The 24,475-nt window shown below is 43.6% G+C and overlaps 1 protein-coding gene across 3 annotated transcripts; it reads right to left on the bottom strand.

The window, feature by feature from the left end:
- Positions 1–1,306: 1,306 nt before the first annotated feature.
- Positions 1,307–23,789, bottom strand: LOC311352800 (guanine nucleotide-binding protein subunit alpha-11-like). 3 transcript variants are annotated; one of them, XM_084472610.1, is made up of 8 exons: positions 22,523–23,789; positions 10,154–10,338; positions 9,200–9,354; positions 7,743–7,871; positions 6,992–7,120; positions 3,789–3,918; positions 2,032–2,185; positions 1,307–1,557 (listed from the first exon to the last, which is right to left on the bottom strand). In XM_084472610.1, the coding sequence occupies exons 1-8, from the start codon at positions 22,656–22,658 to the stop codon at positions 1,367–1,369; spliced, it is 1,209 nt and encodes a 402-aa protein (XP_084328736.1). In that variant the 5' UTR covers positions 22,659–23,789; the 3' UTR covers positions 1,307–1,366. The 3 variants fall into 3 exon arrangements, with proteins under 3 accessions (XP_084328736.1, XP_084328734.1, XP_084328735.1); XM_084472608.1 differs by lacking the exon at positions 7,743–7,871 and having other exon boundaries at positions 1,308–1,557; XM_084472609.1 differs by lacking the exon at positions 6,992–7,120 and having other exon boundaries at positions 1,309–1,557.
- Between the last annotated feature and the right edge of the window lie 686 nt (positions 23,790–24,475).

Here is a 24,475-nt window from a genome sequence, read left to right as displayed (position 1 = left end):
TGTCAAGCGTTTCAGCACAAATTTGCAACCACTTTATATACAAAGTATACTTAGAAAGATAGAGCACTTATCCATAAAATTGTAGATTTTTTTACAGCATTACAAAAAAACCTCCCCTCTCTCAACTGGAAATACATGGAGCGGAAAGCAGGGAGAACTAGATCATCTCTTTATCAATGGGGATCGGAGATCTGGTCTGCAACATTAAAAATACAGAATTATTGACCCTTTGCTGTGTACAAAGCTCATCAGATTGGCCGAATAAACTTAATTGTAGAGGGAAGCAAAACATTTGTCAAACATGTGATTCAACCCACCACACCTCCTCTCCTTGTTTTCTTTACGTTACAATCAAACTATTGCACCGTTTCTTGTCCGGACACACACATAGTGTATAGGAAGGGCTTTTCTCTCACCCACTAAGGAACAGAATCAATCACAGTACTAATACAATTATGAATTCAAAGAAATCCAAGAAAAGAGAAAAACAACAACAATGGCGAGCACAAATCATGTTATGCAATTAGTAAACCTACATTGTAAAAGACGGAGCTGGGAAATGAATTAGTTTTGGGCTTTAAAAAAGGAAATCACTGAGCTCCTCTGCTATGATTCAGAACTGAATAAATTCAGGAATAATCTGGATAGTCCGGATAGGTCATCAGAATTTGCCAAAAACTTAAATTAGTGTAAAAAAAGAAGAAATCATTTATCTACATCAATTTGAAGGGTTATCCCAGCAACAACCTAAACTCAACAACCAGAAATATAAAGGATCTTGACCACCACCAGTACCAATGCCAGAGAGAGAGCCTTGTGTTTGTTTTAACCAGAGGAGACAAAGCAGTAGGTGTCTTAGCCTACTGCTGTCCCATGAGTGGCACAGCAAACAGCCCGTACGATGGGAGAGGGAGGAAAGAACTGGCTGTGAATGTACTTTAATGTTTTGAATTGGGGGGGGTCACTTCATAATTAACAGTCAAATGAAAAATAATCAAAACGACCAAGAATCAAGATGGTACAACATGTATGTAAGAGTGTGGAGATGAACAGAGTCCGTGACCCCAACATTAAGGCCCTGTGAGTGTGTGTGTGTTTCCATGCTTGAGTGTGCATGGGGACGTTTATACAAGTGCATGAGGAGTGGGCGCTCTCCTTCTCCATCTATTTCCTCTATTCTCTCTCTCTCTCTCTCTCTCTCTCTCTCTCTCTCTCTCTCTCTCTCTCTCTCTCTCTCTCTCTCTCTCTCTCTCTCTCTCTCTCTCTCTCTCTCTCTCTCTCTCTCTCTCTCTCTCTCTCTCTCTCTCTCTCTCTCTCTCTCTCTCTCTCTCTCTCTCTCTCTCTCTCTCTCTCTCTCTCTCTTATATCACACCAGGTTGTATTCTTTGAGGTTCAGCTGCAGGATGGTGTCCTTGACGGCGGCGAACACAAAGCGGATGTTCTCCGTGTCGGTGGCGCAGGTGAAGTGGGAATAGATGATCTTGTCGCTGTCCGGGTTCAGGTCCACAAACATCTTCAGGATGAACTCCCGTCCCGCCTGGCCGTCCCGCTGGGGCCCTGGGTCACACGTCAAGACACGTTCAGTATGGGGACCTTTTATATTGCACCGACGGCATACGGCCATCATTGCTCCACGATGTGATGGAATCGTTCAATGCAGATTCGATGTGTGCTCCTTCGGCCTGGTACTAGTGAAATATATGACTAGTGATATTAAGTGGTATTAAAGTAGTATTAAGAGATAAAAAGGCAATGTAAATTGCTTCAATCCTCAAAAGAGAGGCTGTCTCAATTATTTTTATGTGGGTCAGTGGCTACATTGCATGCAACACTGTGCTGCAGTGCAGTAGTTCCACCACAAGGTGTCACACTTGCATCAGGGCTCAATCTGTGCCGGTTTATTGAGTTTCTGCGTGGATTTACTGCACACAGTGAAGTAAAGAATGCACACTGCCTCACAACAAACTATAAATGGCTGCCATGAGGTGGTTGCTTTAGTAAGTAGTATAGTTAAGTGTGTGCGACGGTTACCATCAAACTCTGGGAAGTAGTCTACGAGGTGAGAGTGCATGATCTTCTCCTCCAGCAGGTCTTTCTTGTTGAGGAAGAGGATGACGGAGGAGTTCTGGAACCAGGGATATGTGATGATGGTCCGGAAGAGAGCTTTACTCTCCTCCATGCGGTTCTAACCAAGACAAAAAATAGAAATGACAAACAACATTTTTTAAAACCAGACAAACAAACACGACTTTCTACTCTGTTTTAACATGCTGACATTGCTTAAGCAATCAGCAATTGTGTTCAAAGTTGAACGTGAGTAGTAAACTAGTAGACGTCAGTGAAGGCATGTACACTTGAGATGTGGTCAAAATCAATGGAGTTTGCTGCTGTTTTCAACCCACTGTTGTTTTTTCGACCCACCGCATGGCAAAAGCTCCACTGCAACTTCAGGAAGGGTAGGGGCGATGCACAGACCTGGTGGCTTGCTTCAAAGTTGAACGAATTTCTACTTCTACCCAGCGCGTCGCAAAATTTAACTCGCCAACCACTAGAGGTTCAGTACAGTCCAGGCAGACCGGTTTGGTCTGGGCCAGAGAGTTTTAGAGCCAGTGTGTTTATAAGTATTCGTACACGAGACTACAGCGCCAGAACTAGGCCTGCGTGGGCTACAACCGTGTTTCAAAGCAACGCACCTTAAGATTGCTAAGACACATTTGGGCTCCTGATGCAAGGGGTTGATTTATCAAGTGTGTAAAGAGTGTCTGGGTTAAGGGGTGTATAAGAGTAGTGGCTTATTATTATTATTGTGTGAATAAAGGTGGATAAAAGGAATACATTTCCACTTCTGTGAATGATTTCACGTGAAGAGATTCCTGGGGGCCGTGGTTGGCAGCGGGAGCTACTCGGAGACGCCAGCGGTCATATGACCGAGTCACAGAGAGGGTTTGTGGCTGGGAGCAGAGCACACACACAGGGTTATCCCATAAACCGTATTTCTAGCTCTATAGTCATGAGGGGGCGGGGGGGAGGGGGGGGGAAGACTCATAGGAGGAGTGCAAGATCAGGGCTTAATTATCACATTCTGGGAGCCATCGATGTCATAGCGTGAATATCAGTTCAGCAGTATCTCCTTGACTCAGTTGAAAAAAAGATCTGTTGATATTCTGAGCGTATTTTGCATTTATAAAGAATTTACCTAAAATTTGATTTTAATATCAGTGTATTATTTTTACATTACTTTTATTATGGACTGGAGAAATTAGCTAGCATGGTAAAAAGTTGTGTAAAGTATTGTTATTTGGGTCCTGATATATCAAATCTAATCCAACATGTCAAATTACTGTCATTCCTCAGAACACAGAAATCAGAGTTGGGTATGATGTTGATTCTGCAACTAATCATCAATGGATCATAAAGGTATAAGCGCAGACATTAAAGCCGTCTCCATGTAAATAATGATCTTCAAAATATAGTGTTAGTAATATAGTATGGGAGGTTATCATATAGGATCAGTCATTTACTCCTCCCTCACCTTCTGATCCATGGCCTCCATACATACAAAAGTAAACCAAACCAGGCTATGTTTCCACCATAAATCCAGAAACATACTAACCATTAGCGTCCTGGCGGCCATCTTGGTTATCTACACGAGCAGGGTGCTGTAACTGATGGTGGAATGCCGAGGACAGTTCCATTACCCTGCTAGTGATTCTGAACCAAGATGGCCGCTCAGTGAATGGTGAAAGGTCCATCAAGAACCAAATCTGCTCAGTATTCCTTCCTCTCACCTCGTTGTCGGACTCCACCAGGACCTGGTCGTACTCGCTGAGCGCCACCAGGAACATGATGGAGGTGACGTTCTCAAAGCAGTGGATCCACTTCCTCCTCTCTGACCTCTGACCCCCCACGTCCACCATCCTGATTGGACCAAGACAGAAGGGCGGGATTAGAGTTCAGGCAGTGTTAGGGGGAGAGAGAAAAAGAAAGACAAGGCAGTATGGATGGTTCCAGGACAAATTATCCCGTTGCGATAGTATATATTTATATATTTGTACATTATATATTTGCTTCACCAATCAACACATTATTATGCAATACAACAAATAGATCAAAAAGGGAAACTGCTGATTGGTTAAGCGCAAGCCACAAGGAAGGATTGTCACCCACATGCAAGACAAAAAGGTATCAGAGGAGTAGGGTCTCCCTGGGTTACAGGAGAAGAGGGGTCAGTGCAGAAAGCCATGGCACGCCACTTGACTGAAGATACAATTACAATTGTCATTTATTTCATATAAGTCATATATTTAAAGTGCAAGTTGGGTCTACGTTCAGGTTCAAGAGGAAATAGCTCAACAACACCCACTGAACCATGTCTGTGTCATGTAGCCATTATGCACTGAACACCTGTACCCAGAATGGGGGTCATGCAATGAAGAGGACACAGAGCAATGCAAATTGACCCAAAAATAAGTCAAATGAGCCATCATAATCACCAAGTATTGGTACATATGATCTGTCTGTGCAAGTGTGTGTGTGTGTGTGTGTGTGTGTGTGTGTGTGCCTGCTTTCCATTCTCAATTAAGTGTTTGCAGGTGTGAATATGGCCTATAGAAAGCCAAGCGGTAATACATGGGTCAGTTTAGGTGCATCGCTGTGGTTTCTTCAGCGAGGAGGACCAATCAGAACAGCAAAGAGGCCAGGGAGGTGAGACGACGAATGGAGGCACGGTTTGACATTGTTTAGTTGCACGAAGAAGAGAGGACTGAAAATGAAAATGGGAAAGACAACAGGAGCTAGCTCTTGAACTATGTCCATGCTAGCTTACTGGTTTGGAAGTTGAAGGTAAAATGAAAGTACAGGCAAAAAAAAAAAAAAAAGGACTGTGGGAAATAATCTGATTCAGTATCAGTATTGCTTGTCGACTTTAAGATGATATCATATGCTTCCTCTTCAGACGGTACTCAACTGTAGGTGATCAGCCAGGGCTCAACAAAAACCTGTGCCTGATCTAAATTACTTTAATTTGAGGCAATTAAGCCCTTGAGGTTCACGATTAGATCACTTCCTAGTTGACGTCGTCTACAGACCCCTTGTTAAAGTGGGAATGCTTTGTCATAAAAGGTGAGCTCGCCAGGGAGTCTCTGGGCAGGCCGAGGCAGGGTGTTTAACCCGGGGTGGGGGGGGGGGCTCCAGGCCGTACGAAGAACAATTAAGCCCTTGAGGTTCACGATTAGATCACTTCCTAGTTGACGTCGTCTACAGACCGTCAACTAGGAACCCCTGGGCAGGCCGAGGCAGGGTGTTTAACCCAGGGGGGGGGGGCTCCAGGCCGAGGCAGGGTGTTTAACCCGGGGGGAGGGGGGGGCTCCAGGCCGAGGCAGGGTGTTTAACCCGGGGGGGGCTCCAGGCCGAGGCAGGGTGTTTAACCCGGGGGGGGGGGGGCTCCAGGCCGAGGCAGGGTGTTTAACCCGGGGGGGGGGGGGGGGGGGGGCTCCAGGCCGAGGCAGGGTGTTTAACCCAGGGGGGGCTCCAGGCCTCAGGCCGAGGCAGGGTGTTTAACCCAGGGGGGGCTCCAGGCCGAGGCAGGGTGTTTAACCCAGAGGGGGCTCCAGGCCTCAGGCCGAGGCAGGGTGTTTAACCCAGGGGGGGCTCCAGGCTTCAGGCCGAGGCAGGGTGTTTAACACACGGGGGGGGGGGGGGGGGTTCAGGAGTCGCAGCCCCAATAGCGGCCCTCCACGCCCAGTGACCCTCATTCCCTGCAAACCAAGGATGAGTGTGATCTACTTATCCATGATAAGTGCCCCTGGGTTGGCCGGGTCCAGAGAAAGGACATTTTCTTAGACTTCAAAAGGCAATAAGAAGAACTGGAAGCTTGCCTAACAGACATATTTGCCTATGAAAGGCTCCTTTGTTGGGACTGCTGCCCTGTCAACCGAATGGCTGATGCTCCACCCCTCTCATTGCATGTAACCAGCACCGAAGTTACAGTTAATAAGCAGTGGCGGGGGGAAATTCCCCTGTTCAGTATGAAGCCTTGGTACATTTAATTGCTAATTAATTCACCTTGGGGCTACAAGATGGTTTCCTTCTACAACACACACCACACGTCCTCATGAAATAAATAAATGAATAAGAGCTCTGTAGAGTACATTTCCTCTTCCAACACACACAATGCCAAAAGGGCATCTTTGTATTTCCCCCCCGCCCCCCGAATGACAACTATTCCTGTCTTAATACAGATGTCCTCAGAGGACTCAATGATTCACCAGCATCAGCAGCAGCAGCTGAGCAGGAGCTGAGCGGAGCTGGGTCCAGATGATTGGCTAACAGCAGCAGTGGTCCTGGGAACCTCTTCAGCCCAGCACTCGCTGCCAGTGGAGTTATTTCTAGCGATGCCAAGCGTAGGAGTGGGGGCCTGACATGATGGCTTCCTATCGATTTGCACTCTTTTGTAATCATTCTCTGATCCTTTGCCGCCATCTCCGCGGTTCCTTTATTGTCTCTCCCTCGCCGCGAGGAGGAAAGAGATTCTTTGAAAAAGTGTTAAAAATACATCTCCAGCGTCTCGCTATGCCAACTGAGCCCTACCTCTCTGGGATGGTTGGAAACGCTAGCAAAGCTCTGTTGTGTCCAATATCAGTACCGATGCTGCTGGGCAGTGTTACCACATTCAGCAGCTTAGGTGGAAGAATGACGCCCAAGGTCATGTAAAACAAGTTTTATCCACTCTTCTCCTTCAGGTGTATTGCCAGTTCAGAGTTAGCAATATAATAAAAAAAATCCATTGAGGCCCAGTTATCTATACTAAATAACCGACAAAAAGGACAGGAGGACTTCTATTGGAACAACACAAATGAAGGGATCATTTATGGCATGGGAGGGGAGGGTTAGGACGACTTACATAGAACACTGGCAGGTGTTACACAAGGTAGATCAATTGGGGAGTGGGGGTGGATGAGGGTTAGTCAAAGTATTGTAGTTCATCTTCTACCTGAATATGATGCTTTGCAAGTCGAAAGGGTACTCTATGATCCCAGTGGTTGGGATTCGAACCCTAAGAACGTCCTGTTGGGTGGGCAGATAAGACGGTTCTGCAATACGATCCAGATCACTTAGATAGCTAGAGAGATAGGAAGCACAAGAGAAGACGGGGGAGAGAGAGGGAGGGAGGGAGAGAGAAAGTAAAGTACAGCAGCAGAAATCCCCTCTTCCCCAAGAGTCGACCCCCCAAGAGGGAACCCACAAAGAGATGGAAGGTTTAAGGAACATTCCCTCATCACCCTCCTTCACCAGGAGCAGTTTCCTTTTGGCATCCCCCTTGACAGCCGCGCTTCAAGACTAGACGCAACCCCATTACATTTTAAAATTGACAAAGCACTTCAAATAAAATGGTGGTCTAAATTTGGAGGGGGGCAATCGACTAGGGGCCGCCGCTTGTGTGCGACATCATTTGAAGACAATCTGGATATCATAGGTAAATATCCAAGCTGAGCTTAATGGTAACTGGCTCTTCTCAGGCCGTATGGGGGCTTCTTAGTCTTTTGAAGGGAGGGGGGGGGGCTGGAGTCTCGGAAAGCGGGTCATCGGGGATTGTGCTGAAGCTGCAGGTGGGCGGAGACAGCGGCCTCGACGGCTTCCCGTTGGCCGGCGGGCCGACGACTGCCTGCGCAGCCTGCCGGCCGACCGGCCAGAACCAACCAGGGGGTGGCGGCGGCGTCTGTAGCAGTCGGGCACAGCAGTACCTGAAGATAATATTCTCCAGGTCAAACGGGTACTCAATGATCCCGGTGGTGGGGACTCGAACCCGTAGCACGTCCTGCTGGGTGGGCACATACCCGGGTGTGGCTATTCGGTCTAAGTCACTAAGGTAGCTGTGGAATGAAGCCGGTGGGATGAGAGACACACACACACACACACAAAATGGAGAGACAACCAGACACGTTCACGAGATACGTGCGGACATGTCGTGTGAGAAAATGTCACAAATGTAATTATTTTGCATACATTCATACACACACAAAATACATATATTGCCATTTAATACACCTACACACTGAGGTGAAAAACAAGCCCCAAGTTAACAAATGGAATCGACCCTTTAACATGAACGATGTTACCACAATTAGTATGATTAGAGTTCATTTTTTAGTCGGCTACATTAGTCGGATTAATGTGCAAATGGAATTAGCCGCAATATTATTAGCAGTAGGTTAAAAATGTCCATTTCCTCCTTCAGCCCATCTATCTACCCTCGTTCATTCTCAGTTGGCTGGCAGGAGTTAATCAACAAAACTATAGTGGTGAACCTCCAAAGCATTTACACAAAATAAATGTATTTGCATTAACATTTAGTTGAGGGTGCTTTTACTCAAAGTGCCAAGTTTCATTACTGAAAACTAAAGCCCTGGTCTCCACTGCAAGCGTCATGCTTGCCTCCTTTATCTACAAAACACGGCAGTAGTTACACATACACCTTTACATACATTACATGTTGTACGTCCTGGCACTTAATGTACACACTTATTGTATGTTGTACGTGTATGTACGTCCTTGCACTTAAAAACAGTTCTTTGCATTGTGTAGCATCTTATCCTAGCTAGCTTTGTTGTATACGGGGAAGGGGTTTACCTAACAATTGCAAGTGCTTGCCACTTGGTTCTATGAACATCCTTACTGTACTGACAGTGATATATTGTTTCTCTTCTGACAAATGTACTTATTGTAAGTTCCTTTGGATAAAAGCATCTGCCAAATGCCCTAAATGAAAATGAAAATAACATTGGCCTCAATATATCAAATCAACATTCATTATTTAGCTTAGTCTAAATAAGAGACGTGTCCAACAGCAAATATCGGCAAAATGTGTCATATCAGCAGATGGTGTGAAAAAGTGAAAACGATATTAATGGCAGTTTTTTTGGGGGGGCATTTCATAAAAATAACAAAATCCACCATGTACGAAAATGGCCTTAAATAGCTTCTGAATATAAATGATGGTATCAGCCAAGACAGTTTAAAGGGTGCTGGTCTAAACCAAGGTAGAGTAGGAGGTTCAAAATGTTTGTATTTGGGAAAAATATCTGTCTTTTTTGCATGTGTTATCTGCATGAATAAGAAGGTCAAAAGTCAACACCATGATGAACATAGTTACTCCGATAGCACCAGAGCACGAGCAGTAGGCTGCAGGCTGTACACCTACTATTTGGTGGAGTCAGACAGCTGGTATTCCCTCCGGCGGTCGTAGGCCTCCTGGATGCCCTGGTCCGTCCAGAGCATCTTGATGGCGCTGATGTAGGGCTGCTCAAACGACGACACCTTCTCCACGTCCACATCGCGCACCACCTTCGCATTATTCTGGGGGGGGGGAGAGAGAGAAGGTAGAGCGTTACTCTGGGGGGAGAGAGAGAGAGAGAGAGAGAGAGAGAGAGAGAGAGAGAGAGAGAGAGAGAGAGAGAGAGAGAGAGAGAGAGAGAGAGAGAGAGAGAGAGAGAGAGAGAGAAGAGAGAGAGAGAGAGAGAGAGAGAGAGAGAGAGAGAGAGAGAGAGAGAGACTCTGGGGGGCAGAAAGCATTCAGCCTACAGACAAGAGGGGAAGATATGAAGGGGAAGAGATGGCGAGGGTAGGATGTGCTCACTCTTGAGAGTGATAAGGCTTAAAGGCTACTGTCAAATAGTCGTGTCTGGTAATAAAAATACACTTCAAAATGGCCCCCCTGCCCTGTGGGAACATAATTGAAACACTTAAAAATTGGCATTGTTTTAAATCAGTAGGCATCAATGGTACAAGAGTTCACTTTTGAGGAGTCTGTTAAATGAACAGGTCAACATTTGGTCGCCCCGGTGGCGCACTGGGCTAAGGCGCATACCATGTACTAGGCAAAGTCCTAATTGCAGAGACCCAGGATCGAATCCAGCCTGGGTCATTTACTGCATGTCTTCCCCTCTGTCTTCCACACTTTCCTCTCTGTCTCTCTATAATAAAGCTGAAAAAATAAATCTTAAAAAAAAAAAAATAACAGGTCAACGTTTACTTCTGTACCTTCGGACTCTGAATCATTTTCAGAATAAAGAGATTACCCACATGAAGAGCGCAACACAAACTACAAGACGACAACATCTGCCGTAAAAGGTCATGGCTGGAGGCGGCGGCCCACCTGGTTCTGGTCGTACGTGAACTGGATCTTGAGGTTCTCCGTGGCCCGGATCATGGCCTGCATGGAGGTGAAGATGTTCTGGTACACCAGCTTGGTGAAGCTCCTCTTGTCCTCGTCTGTGTAGCCCGTCCCATGGATGATCCTCATCTGTTTGATGAAGGTGCTCTTGCCACTCTCCCCGGTACCTATGCGGATAGAAAGCATGGGAGGAGGGTGTAAGGTAGGGGTTGACTGTAGAGCGCGACCGATACTGGACTTTAGGGGCAAATATTGATAGGTCGTCCAATGATACAAATAAAGATATATCTGCCCTTATTCGGTATGTATACTGTGGTATCCTAGGGTAGTAGCAGCTCCAGCAATGCTTCGGGCCACAGCAACATCACATTCAAATCATGAGTCAAGGGAATCGATTAATTGTATGTGGAGGAGGTAATAACCTTCACAGAGAACCTGATCTAAAACTCTGTTGGAGGGTTTATGTGGATGTGGTCATTAATTTAAAAGCATTTAGCGGTTCAACCAACACAGTAAAGGATTTATTGAGGTAATGACATTTAGAAATCGACACCATCTCTAGTTTTTATATCAGTGTGTATGGGCTAACCTATCCACTGATACCAAACTATATCTGTGATTGGCCGATATTGGCCTATCTATGTATCGGTTGGGCTCTAGACTACTGTAGGAGGTGATATGAATACATGGGGAAGTATGAACAAAACAATGCACTTCAGCATTATCAGAATAATCCAAACATACAAAATGCTTTTGGGGAAAACTTGTGTACTTCAAAAATACTTAATTTCAAGTATATTCAGTTTATGAACTCTGATGGTGTGGTAAAGAGTGTGGAAAGAGTGTGGTAAAGTTGGGCTGGGCACTCTGGAGCTGAAGCGGTGGTCATGGTTCTCTCTTAACAACAAAGAACATTCTATAAAAAACAAATGTGTCGCCTAAACATGAAGAACAATTACATATAGGCCTATCTAAACACATGTTTACCAGTGGTTCTCTAGTCATCAAGGTCTGTGGCCTGACATGCAAGCCCACCTCTATGACCCAAATGCATATGGGGAGGACGGTAGCCGCATTATGAATTATCCATGCAGTCCTGTTTCACTGTTAAGACTTTACAGTCGGTTAAGAAAGAACCCTGTTTAGCAAACCCCTATAGGTCCTCTTAGCCACAGCAAGTGCCCCAGGGGATTCGCCTCCTCTGCAGGCTCTGCATCTTTATATGGACATATTCTGTTGGCACTCTACTTATCCAAGCTTTGGGGGGAATCAGTGTTTGGCTCTTAGTAACTGACTATGATGAACAACGACAGAGGAAGTCAAGAGGCTCACCGACATGATTGAGTTACAAAATCTAACCGAAACCTCGGCATCTCGTCTCTAAACTCTCTGTGCAACGCCGTGTACTTCTGGCTGCGCTGTGCTCTGCCGGCCTCTTTTAGCACACTTGCGTTTTCTTTTTTGACTGGCCGGCCTCTACCCCAGCCTGTACACTCATTTTTTTGTTGTTGTTGCCACATTTCAAATAGAGACCGCACGACTGCTCATTTCTTCTCTGGATTTTCCTAGCCTTCCCTTCTCCTGCTCACCCGTCTCTGTTCTACTTTTCTCAATGTCCCTCATGCCTTCCATTGCTTCCAATCATCTATCCTCCACAGGATCACATACCCCCCCCCCCTTTATTCACACTTCTGTCCTTTTACAGAGTATTTCCCTTTTCCATTATTCCTGCTATGCCAGTGCTTGATTCAGTTCCATCACCCAAGCATTATACAGATTTTGCATGAGATCATGCACAAACACCAAACTAATACTCCAAGACAGTGAGCCACATTCAAACTAGTTGATCACTGGAAGATCAATACGCCCATAAAGAGATATGCAGATATAGTTGCAGATTTGTTGACATGTCACTGATGTTGTGCAACAGATAGGCTCGCCAGACTTTCCGTCATGAACACCAACTCACTTGCGAGAGACTTGTTCCATGCACCTCGTTTGAGGCTGTGCGCTGAAAGTAAGTCTTCGAGACAAATGCCGACATCTTTGTTTTTCTTTTTAATTAACCGTGGAATAGCACCACATATGCTCCAACCCTTCCCTCCCCGATTCGTTTAGCCTGCCAATGCCTGCTCCCTGCGTTTGCCCTGCTGCCCCGACACACACATACTAGGCAGGGCCAGACCGAGCCAGACAAAGGGTGCCACAAAATAGGCCAATTGCGTAACCACTGTTTTCATAGTGTCTACTGTGCACAAGCCGTTCTTGCTCCTGCTGAAGCAGCCGAGACCTAATGCCAGGCAGCGATATACCCTGCTCTCATAGCATAGCTAGCAACAGTGTGCTAGTTGTGCTACGGCCAACAGTGCGCTAGGAGCAGGCTCGTTAGGCTACGGCTAGCACAGTGAGCTCAGTGTGCTATTGCACACTGAGCTCACTGAGCTAAGAACTAAAAGAAAAAAAAGAACACTTTTAGCACTTAGGGATAGTGACAGAGATAGATAATGTCGTAAAATTGGACGGTGGATAGAAGCTAATTTTTTCTATAAAGCAGAGAAGCTGCCAGGACAAGGTTGAGTTAGGATTTTGTCGTTAGCATGCAGGGCCCAGCTGAGCATGTGAAGGAACACCATATCCGGGTGTGTGTGTGTGTGTGTGTGTGTGTGTGTGTGTGTGTGTGTGTGTGTGTGTGTGTGTGTGTGTGTGTTTGGGAAATGGCTGAACCCATGGTGAATCCGTCCTCTTCCAACACTGAATTAATAAGAGCCATACTCAGATAGACCCGGGTTTGCCAAGTTAACGACAAAAAGATCTTGTAAAGAAGAAGCAAAGTGAACAGCAGTGAGGCCTCCACTATAGATGACCTACAGCTAATAAGATGTAGACAAGGCCTACACTGTGTGTACACATGCCCAGAGGAAATCACTGGACTAACCAAGTCATACACAATCAATAGTGCCATGTGCACCACACACACACCAAGCCCCCCCGCCCCCCCCCTCTGTCGGGCATAATCAGCCCAATTCAACAGATCCCATTGTTCACATGCCAAGCTGGAAAACCTGGTAGAAATATTTCTCAAGGATATGCTACTGTACAGTGACTGGTGCAACTCCTGAGGCCAAGTTCTAGTTCCCATGGCGACCACTGTATTGTACTCACAGATCCATGAAGGAAATCACCAGCCGAGAGGACAGGCATATATGGCTAAGCCACTGCACGTTTAGCAGAGTAAACTGGACTACTTAATAGAGATTGTTATACCATTATAAAACATCTCTGGATGTCTCGGGCGGTCATCTTTGTCAATGAATAGTCATGTGGTACATTCCTTTTCAATAGCAAACCAGCCAACATGGGTCATAATGGCAGACAATCCTCGAAATGAGTCAAATTAACAATTATTTAAATAAACACTTATGTAAAAAGAAAAAAAAAGTCTAATTTTAGTCAATATTATTACCACAACCTTGCACGTCAACTGAAACACAACCATTAAACTCTGTCCTTTCCATGCTCGAAAAAACCCCAAGAAAAACCCAGAGCCGAGCTGAATGTGTGGGATAACCATTAACTCACAAATGACCAAACAGATAAAGAAACGGGTCAATTTCACTCTGTTCCAATTTAGCCGCAGGCTGCATGAGGCTTTTTCCCTTCTCCAGATCACATGGGCACTACTATAACAACTTTCCTTTGCACAGAGACGAAGGGGGGGGGACATGGAAAGAAAGAAGGAGTTAAAAAAAATGGAAGGAGGAGATGCAAGTGTGACAAAGTGGAAGAGAAAGGCCCCCTGTGTAAACGATTTCTTGGATCCCCCCTGATCGAAGCTAGGAGGAAGTTACAGCCGGCCTCAGCAAAATCTGACCTTACACACACCCTGCAATTTGACTGCTAAAGGCGGACTAAAGTAAGGACTGCATGGCTGGCGTTGTGACTGCACGTGGACACGCAAACTTTTTGATTTACTGAGTTTTGAAGGGGTTTTCCTGGGCTGAATCTAGGTTCATCCAGGCTAATTGTCCATGAAGGCTTTGAGAGACAACCATTTCCTACCAAACCACATGAAGTTTTATATAGTTAACATGTTAAAACAAACTCAGAGTCCATAATATTGAGCAAACAGACGTTTGACATTCAGTTTACATTTTTTTTCATACCTGCACAGGAATTTCACTGCAAATAGTTATTTCATAAAATGGTCTCATTTGATTGTATCCTTTCAACTATTGTATTCCTCGCGTATTACATGATCTTGCGTATTAAATTTGCTTTAAAACATAATAACTTGTATCTTTAATATTAAAAACGGGCAAAAGCCCGAATGAAAGGTTAATTTTGGGGTAACGGTAATTGTGGCCGATGGAGTCATCCAAGAAACACTGCTTAATGTATTGATGAAAATAATACAGCGTCAAAAATCAGAAATTTAGGAGATTAGTACACATTTCTTGACCAAAAAAAGGGTTTGAAAATTTAAAAAGGGTGATTATGGAGATATATATATATATTGGGAGATAAATATACTTAAATAAGATGGAATGAGAGGGGGAATCGAATTCTCTTAGAAATAAACCAAAAGGGACACTGCCTCCCATCTGGGTGCCAAGAATCATCTTTGCTCGAGGACTCATTGTTCTGCGATGCTGACTACCAGGTCAGTTGGCCCCGGTTACTCTAGCTTCATCCACTAAAAACACAACCAATATGAAAAGCGTTGGACGGACAGGAAAAGCCGTCCGTCATAATCATGAAGGGGAGGGAGCGGAGAGGAAAGAGGACGAGGATCTGTGAGTCCTCCTGTGTCCTGTTCCCTCCCCTGTCTGTGCTCAGATATGTGATCTCTGAATAAGCGCAATGAGTGAGTGGGCCGCAAGGAAACATATTGCACTATCAACACTGACAGTAGCCAGAGAGAGAGAGAGACAGTGAGAGACAGAGAGCGAGAGGGTGGGGGGGAAGCAAAGTATACAATTTACATTCTATTTCAGTTTTAAGGACATTCCCGTCATTAGTTCCCTCCTAAAAAAGGACTTCATGATGATCATCATTCATTTTGCCTATTTTCAGATCCAATCTCACCAGTACTTTTTTCATTTCTCTATCCAGCCCTGCAATTCATTCAATTCATTCTTCTAAAGGTATTATCCAACCGTTCCATCTCCAACCTCTCTTCCCGTATCATCAGCACAGCATGCCTTTTGTGAACAAGATGGCGACCACATGGCCAATGGCAGCCACAACTGCACGCCACGACAACTCCGCCATACGAGACCATGAATATCGCTCTACGAAATGGCAGACCTTCTGGCAAACCACTCGCACAACCAACCTAGAAGTTTTCCACAAGTACAGCCAATGAGAAGTACCAAAAGCCCTTTCGCCACCATCACAGAGCAGAGAAATGAACGCAAAATGCTGGTGTGTTTCTCACTAAATGTATGAGTGGACAATGAGCATCCATGTCAAGAATTGCATCTGGTGTTCATTTCTTTGTGCTAAGGTAATCCAGCCCTCTGCATAAAGACCTAGGTATAAATATGCGGTCAGACAGACATCCAGGTCGTACATGGTTGGATAGGGGGGTATTTAGGGGTGAATTTGCATGTATATAAGGTATAATGGGAATGGGAGCCGTGTGGAGAAGGTATAGTTGCTGATTGCCTGCTTGCCACATAGCTACCGAAACTGGGTGTGTCAACATCACTATTTGACAAACAGCAGTGCCTCACGGACTAACACAGCACACGACTACACACACCTATCGGGCTTATTTGCCTTGCTCCAGCAGTAAAATTCACTGGATCCACAGGAGTAGCCTTTTCTTTTTTTAAATATGCTACCTTAAAAAGTCAAATCTGGATGTGCTAGCTGCAATTTAAATGTACAGGCAAAATTTGCCAAAAGATTTGGAAAACAATAACAAAATAGGTTCTTAAAACACAACAGCCACACAAGAGGACATCGCCAAGCATTGATGTCGAAAATCTTTTATAATCTCTCGACTCGGGTGTGAAAATGAAAAGCAGCTTATGTGCAATATTTTGGACGAAACATCCCCTCTCGTTTGTTGATTCACATCCAACATGTCTACTGGGAGGAGTCCTGATTGTCGTGTTGCAAGATAATTTACATTCAACGATCATACAGACAGCAATAGTCATGTGACACAGTGTGCTGCTGCTGCTGGGTGGATTGTGTGACTTTCATTGTGGTTTAGTCATAATCAGTAGTCCCAGGTCACATCGCCGGTTTTAGGAGACAGTCGGTAACCAAATTAGGATCCGTTAGAAAACAGGCCTGTCATCTGTGCTTTAAAATCTAAATATTGAAAACATTCTAATAAAGTTACACAAGATCAAACGACTAGCGATAATTCAGATAACTTTCACTTACTGCTACTAAAATCTCATAAAATTTTCAATCAAGGAACAATTATGTAAGGGATAATCACCTCAAGGCAGGGCAATAAACAGTTTGATATGCCCGGCTAGTGGAAGGTTACCGCCCACTAGCCGGGCATATCAAACTGTTTATTGCCCTGCCTTGAGGTGATTATCCCGTTTATTCTACTTCTTGCTTGCCAACATAATAAAACAATTAAAATACTTTAATAATTATGCTTTTTCTTATTCGTATTGCATGCTTAATAAATGTATACTCTGTTTGAGTTCATCTCCCTCAAAAAGTAGTCCCCTTTAGAACTACGGTGAATAACGTTAGCGAATTTTTCGTAGGTGGAATCCGGGAGAATCATGAATATTAGGGTTACGGTTATGGTTATGGTTAGGGTTACGGTTACGGTTAGGAGTCAGCGTGTGAGTTTGCCTGTCCAATCCTAGCGCTTGAGGCAGAACTTTTCCCGGATTCCGCCTACGAAAAACAACCGACCGGGGAACATAGGTAGGTACGCTCCCCGTTAGCTCAGCTGTAGCTTATTAGTTTCTATAGCAACCACACAAGGCTGCATCTGATCACTAGTTTAATAACGTAGTTGCTACATTGTATCTCGCTTGCGAAACATTTATCGACTGACCCTCCGATAGATTTCCGACACATTTTAGAAACTTTTTTAAACAAGGTTTATTTTTACAATGGACCTCATGTTTGACTTTTCTGTGATAGAAAAAAAATACAAGCGGCGTATTGATCTACTATTTGATGATGCTGTGCTCAGTCAGTGGGCAACCTGCCGGGTTAATGCCCTCCTCCCAGCCAATCAGAATCAAGCATTCTTAAACTAAGTAGAATAAATGTTATAATTATATGTTACATTAAGAGACAATTACATTTTTATTAGTAATGATGATCAAGCAGAAGTAGGCTTGCACTTTTTCAAATAGTCATCTCAATTCAAGCAGTCAATACATCGAAACCAGAGGGTTAGGCTAAAAACCTTTTTTTTTTTTTAAACGTCAGCAGCAACAGGGGAATCTTTTCTGTGGATCCAACATTTTTTTGGGAGAAGCAATCCCAACTGACTTGTTGAAGGGTACTTCCCAAAGCACTGCACATTGAAAAAAATCTTTACTTCAGAGCATTTGCCAACTTCGGCAAACACGGGGGTCAACCATCTGATCTCCGCAGATGCTGCTTTTACACGTCTTTTGACATTCACGTGTGGGCTGTTTATGCACACAAAAAACAAACACAGACAAGGATAACAGTACTGTAACAATTCCTGTTGCCGTGGCAGCAGTCGACAGGGACCCAAATAAACACAGTCCTTGGCTTACTGTAGCTTAAAAACCCATGATATGATGGGCGTAGGTAGCCTTTATGCAATACAGACCTTTGGGTTTTCCAAAAGACCACACAACAAAGAACCTCAAGTGTTGGACATGTTGATGAATTAAACGTGCAGACAGTCGAAATGTACTGTCTTTTTCTGCTTAAAACTAGTTGTTGCCAGGTCCAGATAAGGTGGTTTGCTGAGATCTAGTTCATGCATCTACTCAAAGGCTTTGTGTGGTTGGCAGAAGAGCAAACACATTTATCTACCATCAAGCGAATGCTGATTGGTTGAGATAATAATCAATAAATCAAATGCTCAGACAACAACTCATCTTACTTGTTCTGAATACTCCCACCATTGGGGACACCTTGGAAATCTTTTGAGAGTATTATTCCCCTCACATGAACAGGAGCTGTGCAACCATAACTCTGCAAGTCAATGTAAGCAGCTATTGGAAGGAAACCCATTGAAGCCTTCTGGATGCACAATGAAGTGATGACTTTAAATTACACAGCTCGTCTGAATCAGGGTAAGACAGGCAAAAGCCTATTTACAGACATTTCAAGGCAAACAACTCAAACAAGAAGAACCTTAATATGATCGGCATCATTAGAAAGGTCCCATAAATCAAACAAATACCAAAAACAAACAAAATGTATATTAACACATTCATTTGGCTTCTAGAGCTTGGATTGTTATGTGTGTGCGTATAATTTGAAGAAGGGCTTGTCGGTTTGTCTTGCACTGAAAAGGATGACAAATATTTGCAGTATTTGGGCCAGTTTGATCGTAACGAGAGGTTAAAAATCCCATGCCTGATCCATGCACAACGTGGTGTTATTGTACCATCTCAGCGTCGGAATACCTTATTTGTGAAAGTACACAAAATATATCGGATTTTACACTTTTTTCAGAATTACAATATTATTTTAGTAATGACAAAATGGCACATTACTATGTTGAAGACGCACCAAGATGTTCGAAATTGTGCCACATTTTTAACCATGTGGGTTCGATTTGCTGAAAGGATAATTTAGTATTCAGGTACACAGGCCTACAGCGTAAACATCAAGTGAGTGATTACCCTAAAAGTACAGTTATCAAAAAAAACATTTTTTAAACCATTCATTAATGGTTTAATGAATGAATAATGAATGAATGATTGTCAATGGTTTGTAGATTTGTAGACAAACAATACCCTTGAGACATTAAGCAAATGAATGGTGATGTTCCTGCTCAGAAGGAATATATAACTTGCTTTGTTAAGTCATAACTTGGCGCAGAGAAAACAAAAGTCAACATCATGTGACATGTGCTGTATGCACTAGCACATGTTCTGCAGGTTTACATAGCATCGACTTAGCCAAACGATATCTGTCAACAATCGCCCAACTTCGACATAAGGAAGAAGTCTGTGTTACCAGAAATGTTTCCACTAACACTGTCAATATCCAACAAGATGTGACCACACGAGAGAGGGAGATAGAGATATTTTTTTTACAATGTGGTGGACAAATTCTGTGAACTCAAAATCCAAACAAAAACATGTGTGCCAATGCACATGCATGCACACAGACAGAGCTTTATAGGCCAGAAGTGTGTATGATATATATCAGAGTGAAATGACAAAGATAGACAAAGTCGCATATACAGTTATTCCACCAAGCCTGTGACACGTGTACTTTCAACCGAGGAATGTCCAGCACAGAGGCCAGTGTTGTTACTGTGGATCCCCCAGTGGCTGTTCTCATTTAATTACTTGTGACTTTCATTAGCTACACAGAGCAGCCGGCACAATGCTCTTCCTATGCAAGCTCTTCCCGAGTCTTCCACTTAAAAGCCTCAGACAATGCTATTACTGCAACAACTGTCTCACCATCTGTTTAAATTCCGAGAACTTTTGAGGGCTATAAAATGTATCAATAGAAGCAAATGTCTGAGTTGGTGACAAGAAGCGGACGCAAATGTTTTCAAGTAAGCTACCAGACGTTAGCATGCTACAGAATTCAACTCTGTGACTCTTCCAATTTAAAAAAAGAAAATGCTAATCCAGAGAATAAAATGGATGCCCTTTAACCAGTGCTCTCCAGGCTGTGTGGAAATCTAATCCTGAAATGTGTAGGCTTCTGCCTCAGCACTACAACAGAGAGGTCATCCACACTTGCCTCTGTGCACGACAGCAATGCAACACACACCTGTTACAGTCCTCAAAGAGGGCATGCAGACCTCTGTTCAAACAAAGCACCACCCTTACATCACAGTTAAACCAAACAGTTACATTAGTACTGCTGCTGAATTGACATGGCTATAGGCTGCCAGTCTGGCAAACCGCTGGATTTCCGAGCCACCATAAATACATCAGAGGCAGAACTATATTAGTTATGAAAACTGAGAGCAATGCCACTTCCCCCCAAACTCTGAGGCTTTTGAAAAAAGTGTAGCATTTACGAACCTGCCAGTCAATGTAAACAATTTGACTTAAAGAAACTACCAACAACAAGAATGCAATGACAGGCTACATTACACTACACGTCTAGAAGACAATAAGAAAGCTCTATAATCGCTTCCAAATGATGTGAGACAACTGAACTACTAGAAAGCTTCATCTACGGGCAGAACTTAGATCTTTTATTCACCTATTCTTTGGTCAAATAAAGTGACATCAGGCTGCCCAACACCTTTGTAAACAAATTAGACTTCTCCCATTTAGTTTGGCTATTTTCATCAAACAGGGTAATTACGGGAGAAAAGAGTAGTCTTCCAAAACAATCTCTTTCAATTTGCTCTCAGTGAGTCATCAGCCCACAATCTCATTATCTGCAACCAGAAAAGCAGCACTATAATATTTTCGTGTTTTCTTTTTTTTCGTCCTTGCTGCCACATTTATATTTCCTAATCAGTGTTGAACGGTGTGGTGGCCAACAACACACCAAACAGATGCTTGGTTTTGCATCATCAATGCCAAAATAGGCGAGCGCGGCCAATAGATCCAAGACATCAAACTCTGAACACGGAATGTAGTTTGTCCTCTTCACTCGGTATCCATTAGACATTTAGCAGTTGTACTTTGCTACAAAATGGCAACCGGTGGATGGCAAAAGAAATGCCCCTGAATCTAAAAGGAGGACTGCACATCTAGTGTTTCACAATAAGCTTCATAGGTACTGTAGTTACTTTAATCTTGGACAGATTTACTACAGGGGACTAGCACAAAATTTTCGTCAAGAAGTTATAGCCTATATGCCAACAGAATTCAAATAAAATCTCTTATTTATGGGAAAGGTATCTTCATTTCGAGGGAACTAAATAATTCAAGAATATAAATTAATTAACATAATTGCTACCTGCAGCCTGTTAACTGTAGCAGATAGTTTCAAACCCTTTATGATTTCAGATTCATGCGATTCATGTATGAATGACCATGTTAAAACGATCATTCTTGAATGTGGCATCATACAAGACGTTATAATATATATATATATATATATATATATATATGTTATAATGACATATTAGAAAATTATCCTACACTGTGTTTAGTTTGTTTAACCTTTAAATTCTGTACATTGGCCGTGCAGGTTATTCCTTTGAAACAGGAATTTGCCTGTGATCATATGGCCTAGCTTCTGGAAACCATTTTCCACCATCATTTCCCATGAAGACTGATGATATTCCCCCTCATCGCCGGAGGAATTAATTTAAAAGAAGCTGCATGCTAGGGAATGATAGAGAGAGTTAGACAGACAAAGCGTGACATTATGGTGTGTGTTTGTGGACAGGCCTGAATGTATGCCCAATCCTTTTTTTAAATAGATTAGTGAAATGATATTGAAACACTGATGAATGGTTAAATAGTTAGATATCATTCCCCACTAATCTATGCTTGAAAAGGCAGACATTTGTGAGGTGCTGTCAAGAGTAAGACTATTCCAAAGGCATGGCCATTGTACAGCTAACATCACAGGCCATAAGAACACATTGGATAACATTATAATTGGATTACTGTTCATCACTTATTTATCTTACAGAGCCCCCAAACATATACCCATAGATACATACATAAAGTTGATAGTTTTTCACTTTTGCTACTGAATGACATCTGAATTCATTGCGATGTTGTGTACATTATGTTATAATTACACCAGGCAGTGTCATTTGTGGGTCCTAATCGAGTCTTGATTTAGGCCTAGGTAGATTAGATACTCTAATTGATTGACAAATTCTATGATACACCACTACGGGATCTTTAGAATTCACATCCGGTTGAAAATAATTCCACACACATGCCGCTGGTGAATCGATAATTCACAGCTAAACGACTTTAATAACCCTCAATCACTGTTAAATATACCTGAAATATCTAACAAACCACAGTCGCCAACTCAACTCAGTCAACTTGAACTGTTTTGCCTATCACGGGGTTTATGTAAATGGGGCCTTGGTTAGAGTGCTACAACAATAGTTAACGTTTTGCATACAGAATAATCCAAATAATGTTAGACTTTGAATAACTGAGGTGTCACCGGACTTGGTGTGAGTGGATGTCAGATTGAGAGAGAACACAACGCTACATTACTAGCACCATTGTGAGAGAGATCTGAATGTATGCATACCCAGCAATAGAAGTTTCAGCTCCCTCCTCGCATCTCTCTTGTCTCGTCGGAGCTGCTTGTCGATCTCCTGGTTAATTCGCTTGGACTCCTTCGCCTCTTCACTCAGGCAACAAGCCATCGTGGATTCTAAAGTCATCACCGCATCAATAATGAAAATCCCGTTTTACATGGAGTCGCCGAGCTGTAGTCAACGAACTACAACCTCAAGAAAAACGATAGATTGGATAGCCAGGGCCAATGGCAGCTAACGTTTGTAAGTGAACCCTGGTCGATATATGTTCTTAAAGACCTGAGGCAAACGTCCTTGCTTCGATATAGCAAAGTGTGGCCTTCTTACTGGTGGGCCGTGCAGCTGTCAAATATTGACAGTTTCTTCCAAGTTTCAAGTCACTGTACGTAGGGCTAAAGTGAGAGTCAGAAATGGGATCTCTACACGTCCGCAAACAATGAGCTATCAATCAACACCCTTGCAGACCGATTATCCAGATGTATCTATGCCTTACCTGTCAATATAGGTTAAATTAGTTAGTTAGAGTATCTCTACGTTAGGAGCCTACGTTATAACCCGCATTAAACAACCGTCCGCCAGTCACGTTAATCCAATGCTAGTCGTGTTTTGCTTATGGGAATAACTCGAAAGGCTTCCACTAATGGTCAGTTTAACATCACAAGTGGACGCTATCAAAGCATCTCAAAATAACCACACGGATAGCCAGACACAATCTAAAAATCCTCGGAACCAGAGACACCGGGACAAGTTTAGCTCTTACAGGACTTCCACATTAGTACAAGTCTGCTGTTCGCTGTCCAGAAGAAAAGCCTAGCCGCCCCAAAGCGAGTATACGCCTGTCACACTGCCCATCTGCTATAGCTAAATATAAACACACAATGTAGCCCACCGCCCCTACCACCACTCGACGAATATGTATAAATATATATAGAGCTTACGACCAGCAATGAATCTCTACATTTGAGTCCAGCTCAGCTTGTCCTGGTGAGATCTACTGGCAAGGAGAAGACTACCAAACGAGCAGGGTTAGCTCACTAGGTTAGCTCGCTGCTAACGTAGCGTTGGATCAGCTAGTCATAGTTGATGCTGTAACGTTAGGCATATGGCAAAAAAAAACGTGCTCTTGGCTATCCAAAACGTCCTCCCGCCTCGGTGAAATGTGCGAAACAGCCAAAATCAGCCCGAATGGTCCTCTAAATTCCGTGCATTGTATCGTTCCAGCTATCTTTTTCCTGGTGATGATCGCACGTCACCCACTCTCCAGCACCCCGGTAAAAGAAACGCTAGGCTGAGAGAGGATCCTGAGGTGTAGCGTTATCCTGGTCGATATCAACGCAATTTCCGGTCTCTTACTTCCAAAGAACTGTGCACGCCAGGTGATGGACCCCGACACGTGGAGAAAAGAACATGGCAAGAAGTAGAACAACAACGAAAGGGATAATAAATATCTAGTTGATACCTTATGTTGCGTACAATATGTTAAAGCAATATCTAAAACCTATAACGGAAACATATCTATCTATCGAAAGTCCCTCCCTCTCTCGCTGTTAGACCTATGTAACGGTCCCTCCCTCTCTTTCGCCAATAACGCTAATTTGGAGCATCCCATTCCAGGCTCTGTCATGAGACAAGAACGCCTGGGAACGAGGTGAAGGAGACGCATTCTAACTTGCGGTTGCTGACTGACGATGCTTTAGATAGAAGTGAAGTGAGGGATCGAACGAAGGCATATTAAAACACAACTCGGGGGGCCTTGGCCGGCTCATGTAGTCTTGTTTTTGTAAAGTTGGCTTGAGAGGAAACAAGGAAATTATCCAGAGCTGGAGGCGTATCAAGAAACAGGCATTTTGCCTAACTGGATGGACAACGCCCATTTCTGTCAAACACCACCACCTACATGATAATACAACACTTAATACAACAACACAAATGTAAATGTCAAA

This window comes from Micromesistius poutassou (assembly GCF_964030765.1).
Source record: "Micromesistius poutassou genome assembly, chromosome: 9".
Taxonomy (NCBI): Eukaryota; Metazoa; Chordata; class Actinopteri; order Gadiformes; family Gadidae; genus Micromesistius; species Micromesistius poutassou.
Note: the sequence above shows the minus strand (reverse complement) of the source record. Positions and strands in the feature narration are given on the sequence as shown.

What these genes read in the sequence shown, in the direction of transcription:
- LOC311352800 (XM_084472610.1), bottom strand. Translation starts at nt 22,658, where the DNA reads ATGACTTTAGAATCCACGATGGCTTGTTGCCTGAGTGAAGAGGCGAAG. An exon ending in CTGTCTGACTCCACCAAATA is followed by an intron (nt 7,872 to 9,199) that starts GTAGGTGTACAG and finishes TTCATTCCACAG; the next exon opens with CTACCTTAGTGACTTAGACC. An exon ending in CTGGAGAATATTATCTTCAG is followed by an intron (nt 7,121 to 7,742) that starts GTACTGCTGTGC and finishes CTATCTCTCTAG; the next exon opens with CTATCTAAGTGATCTGGATC.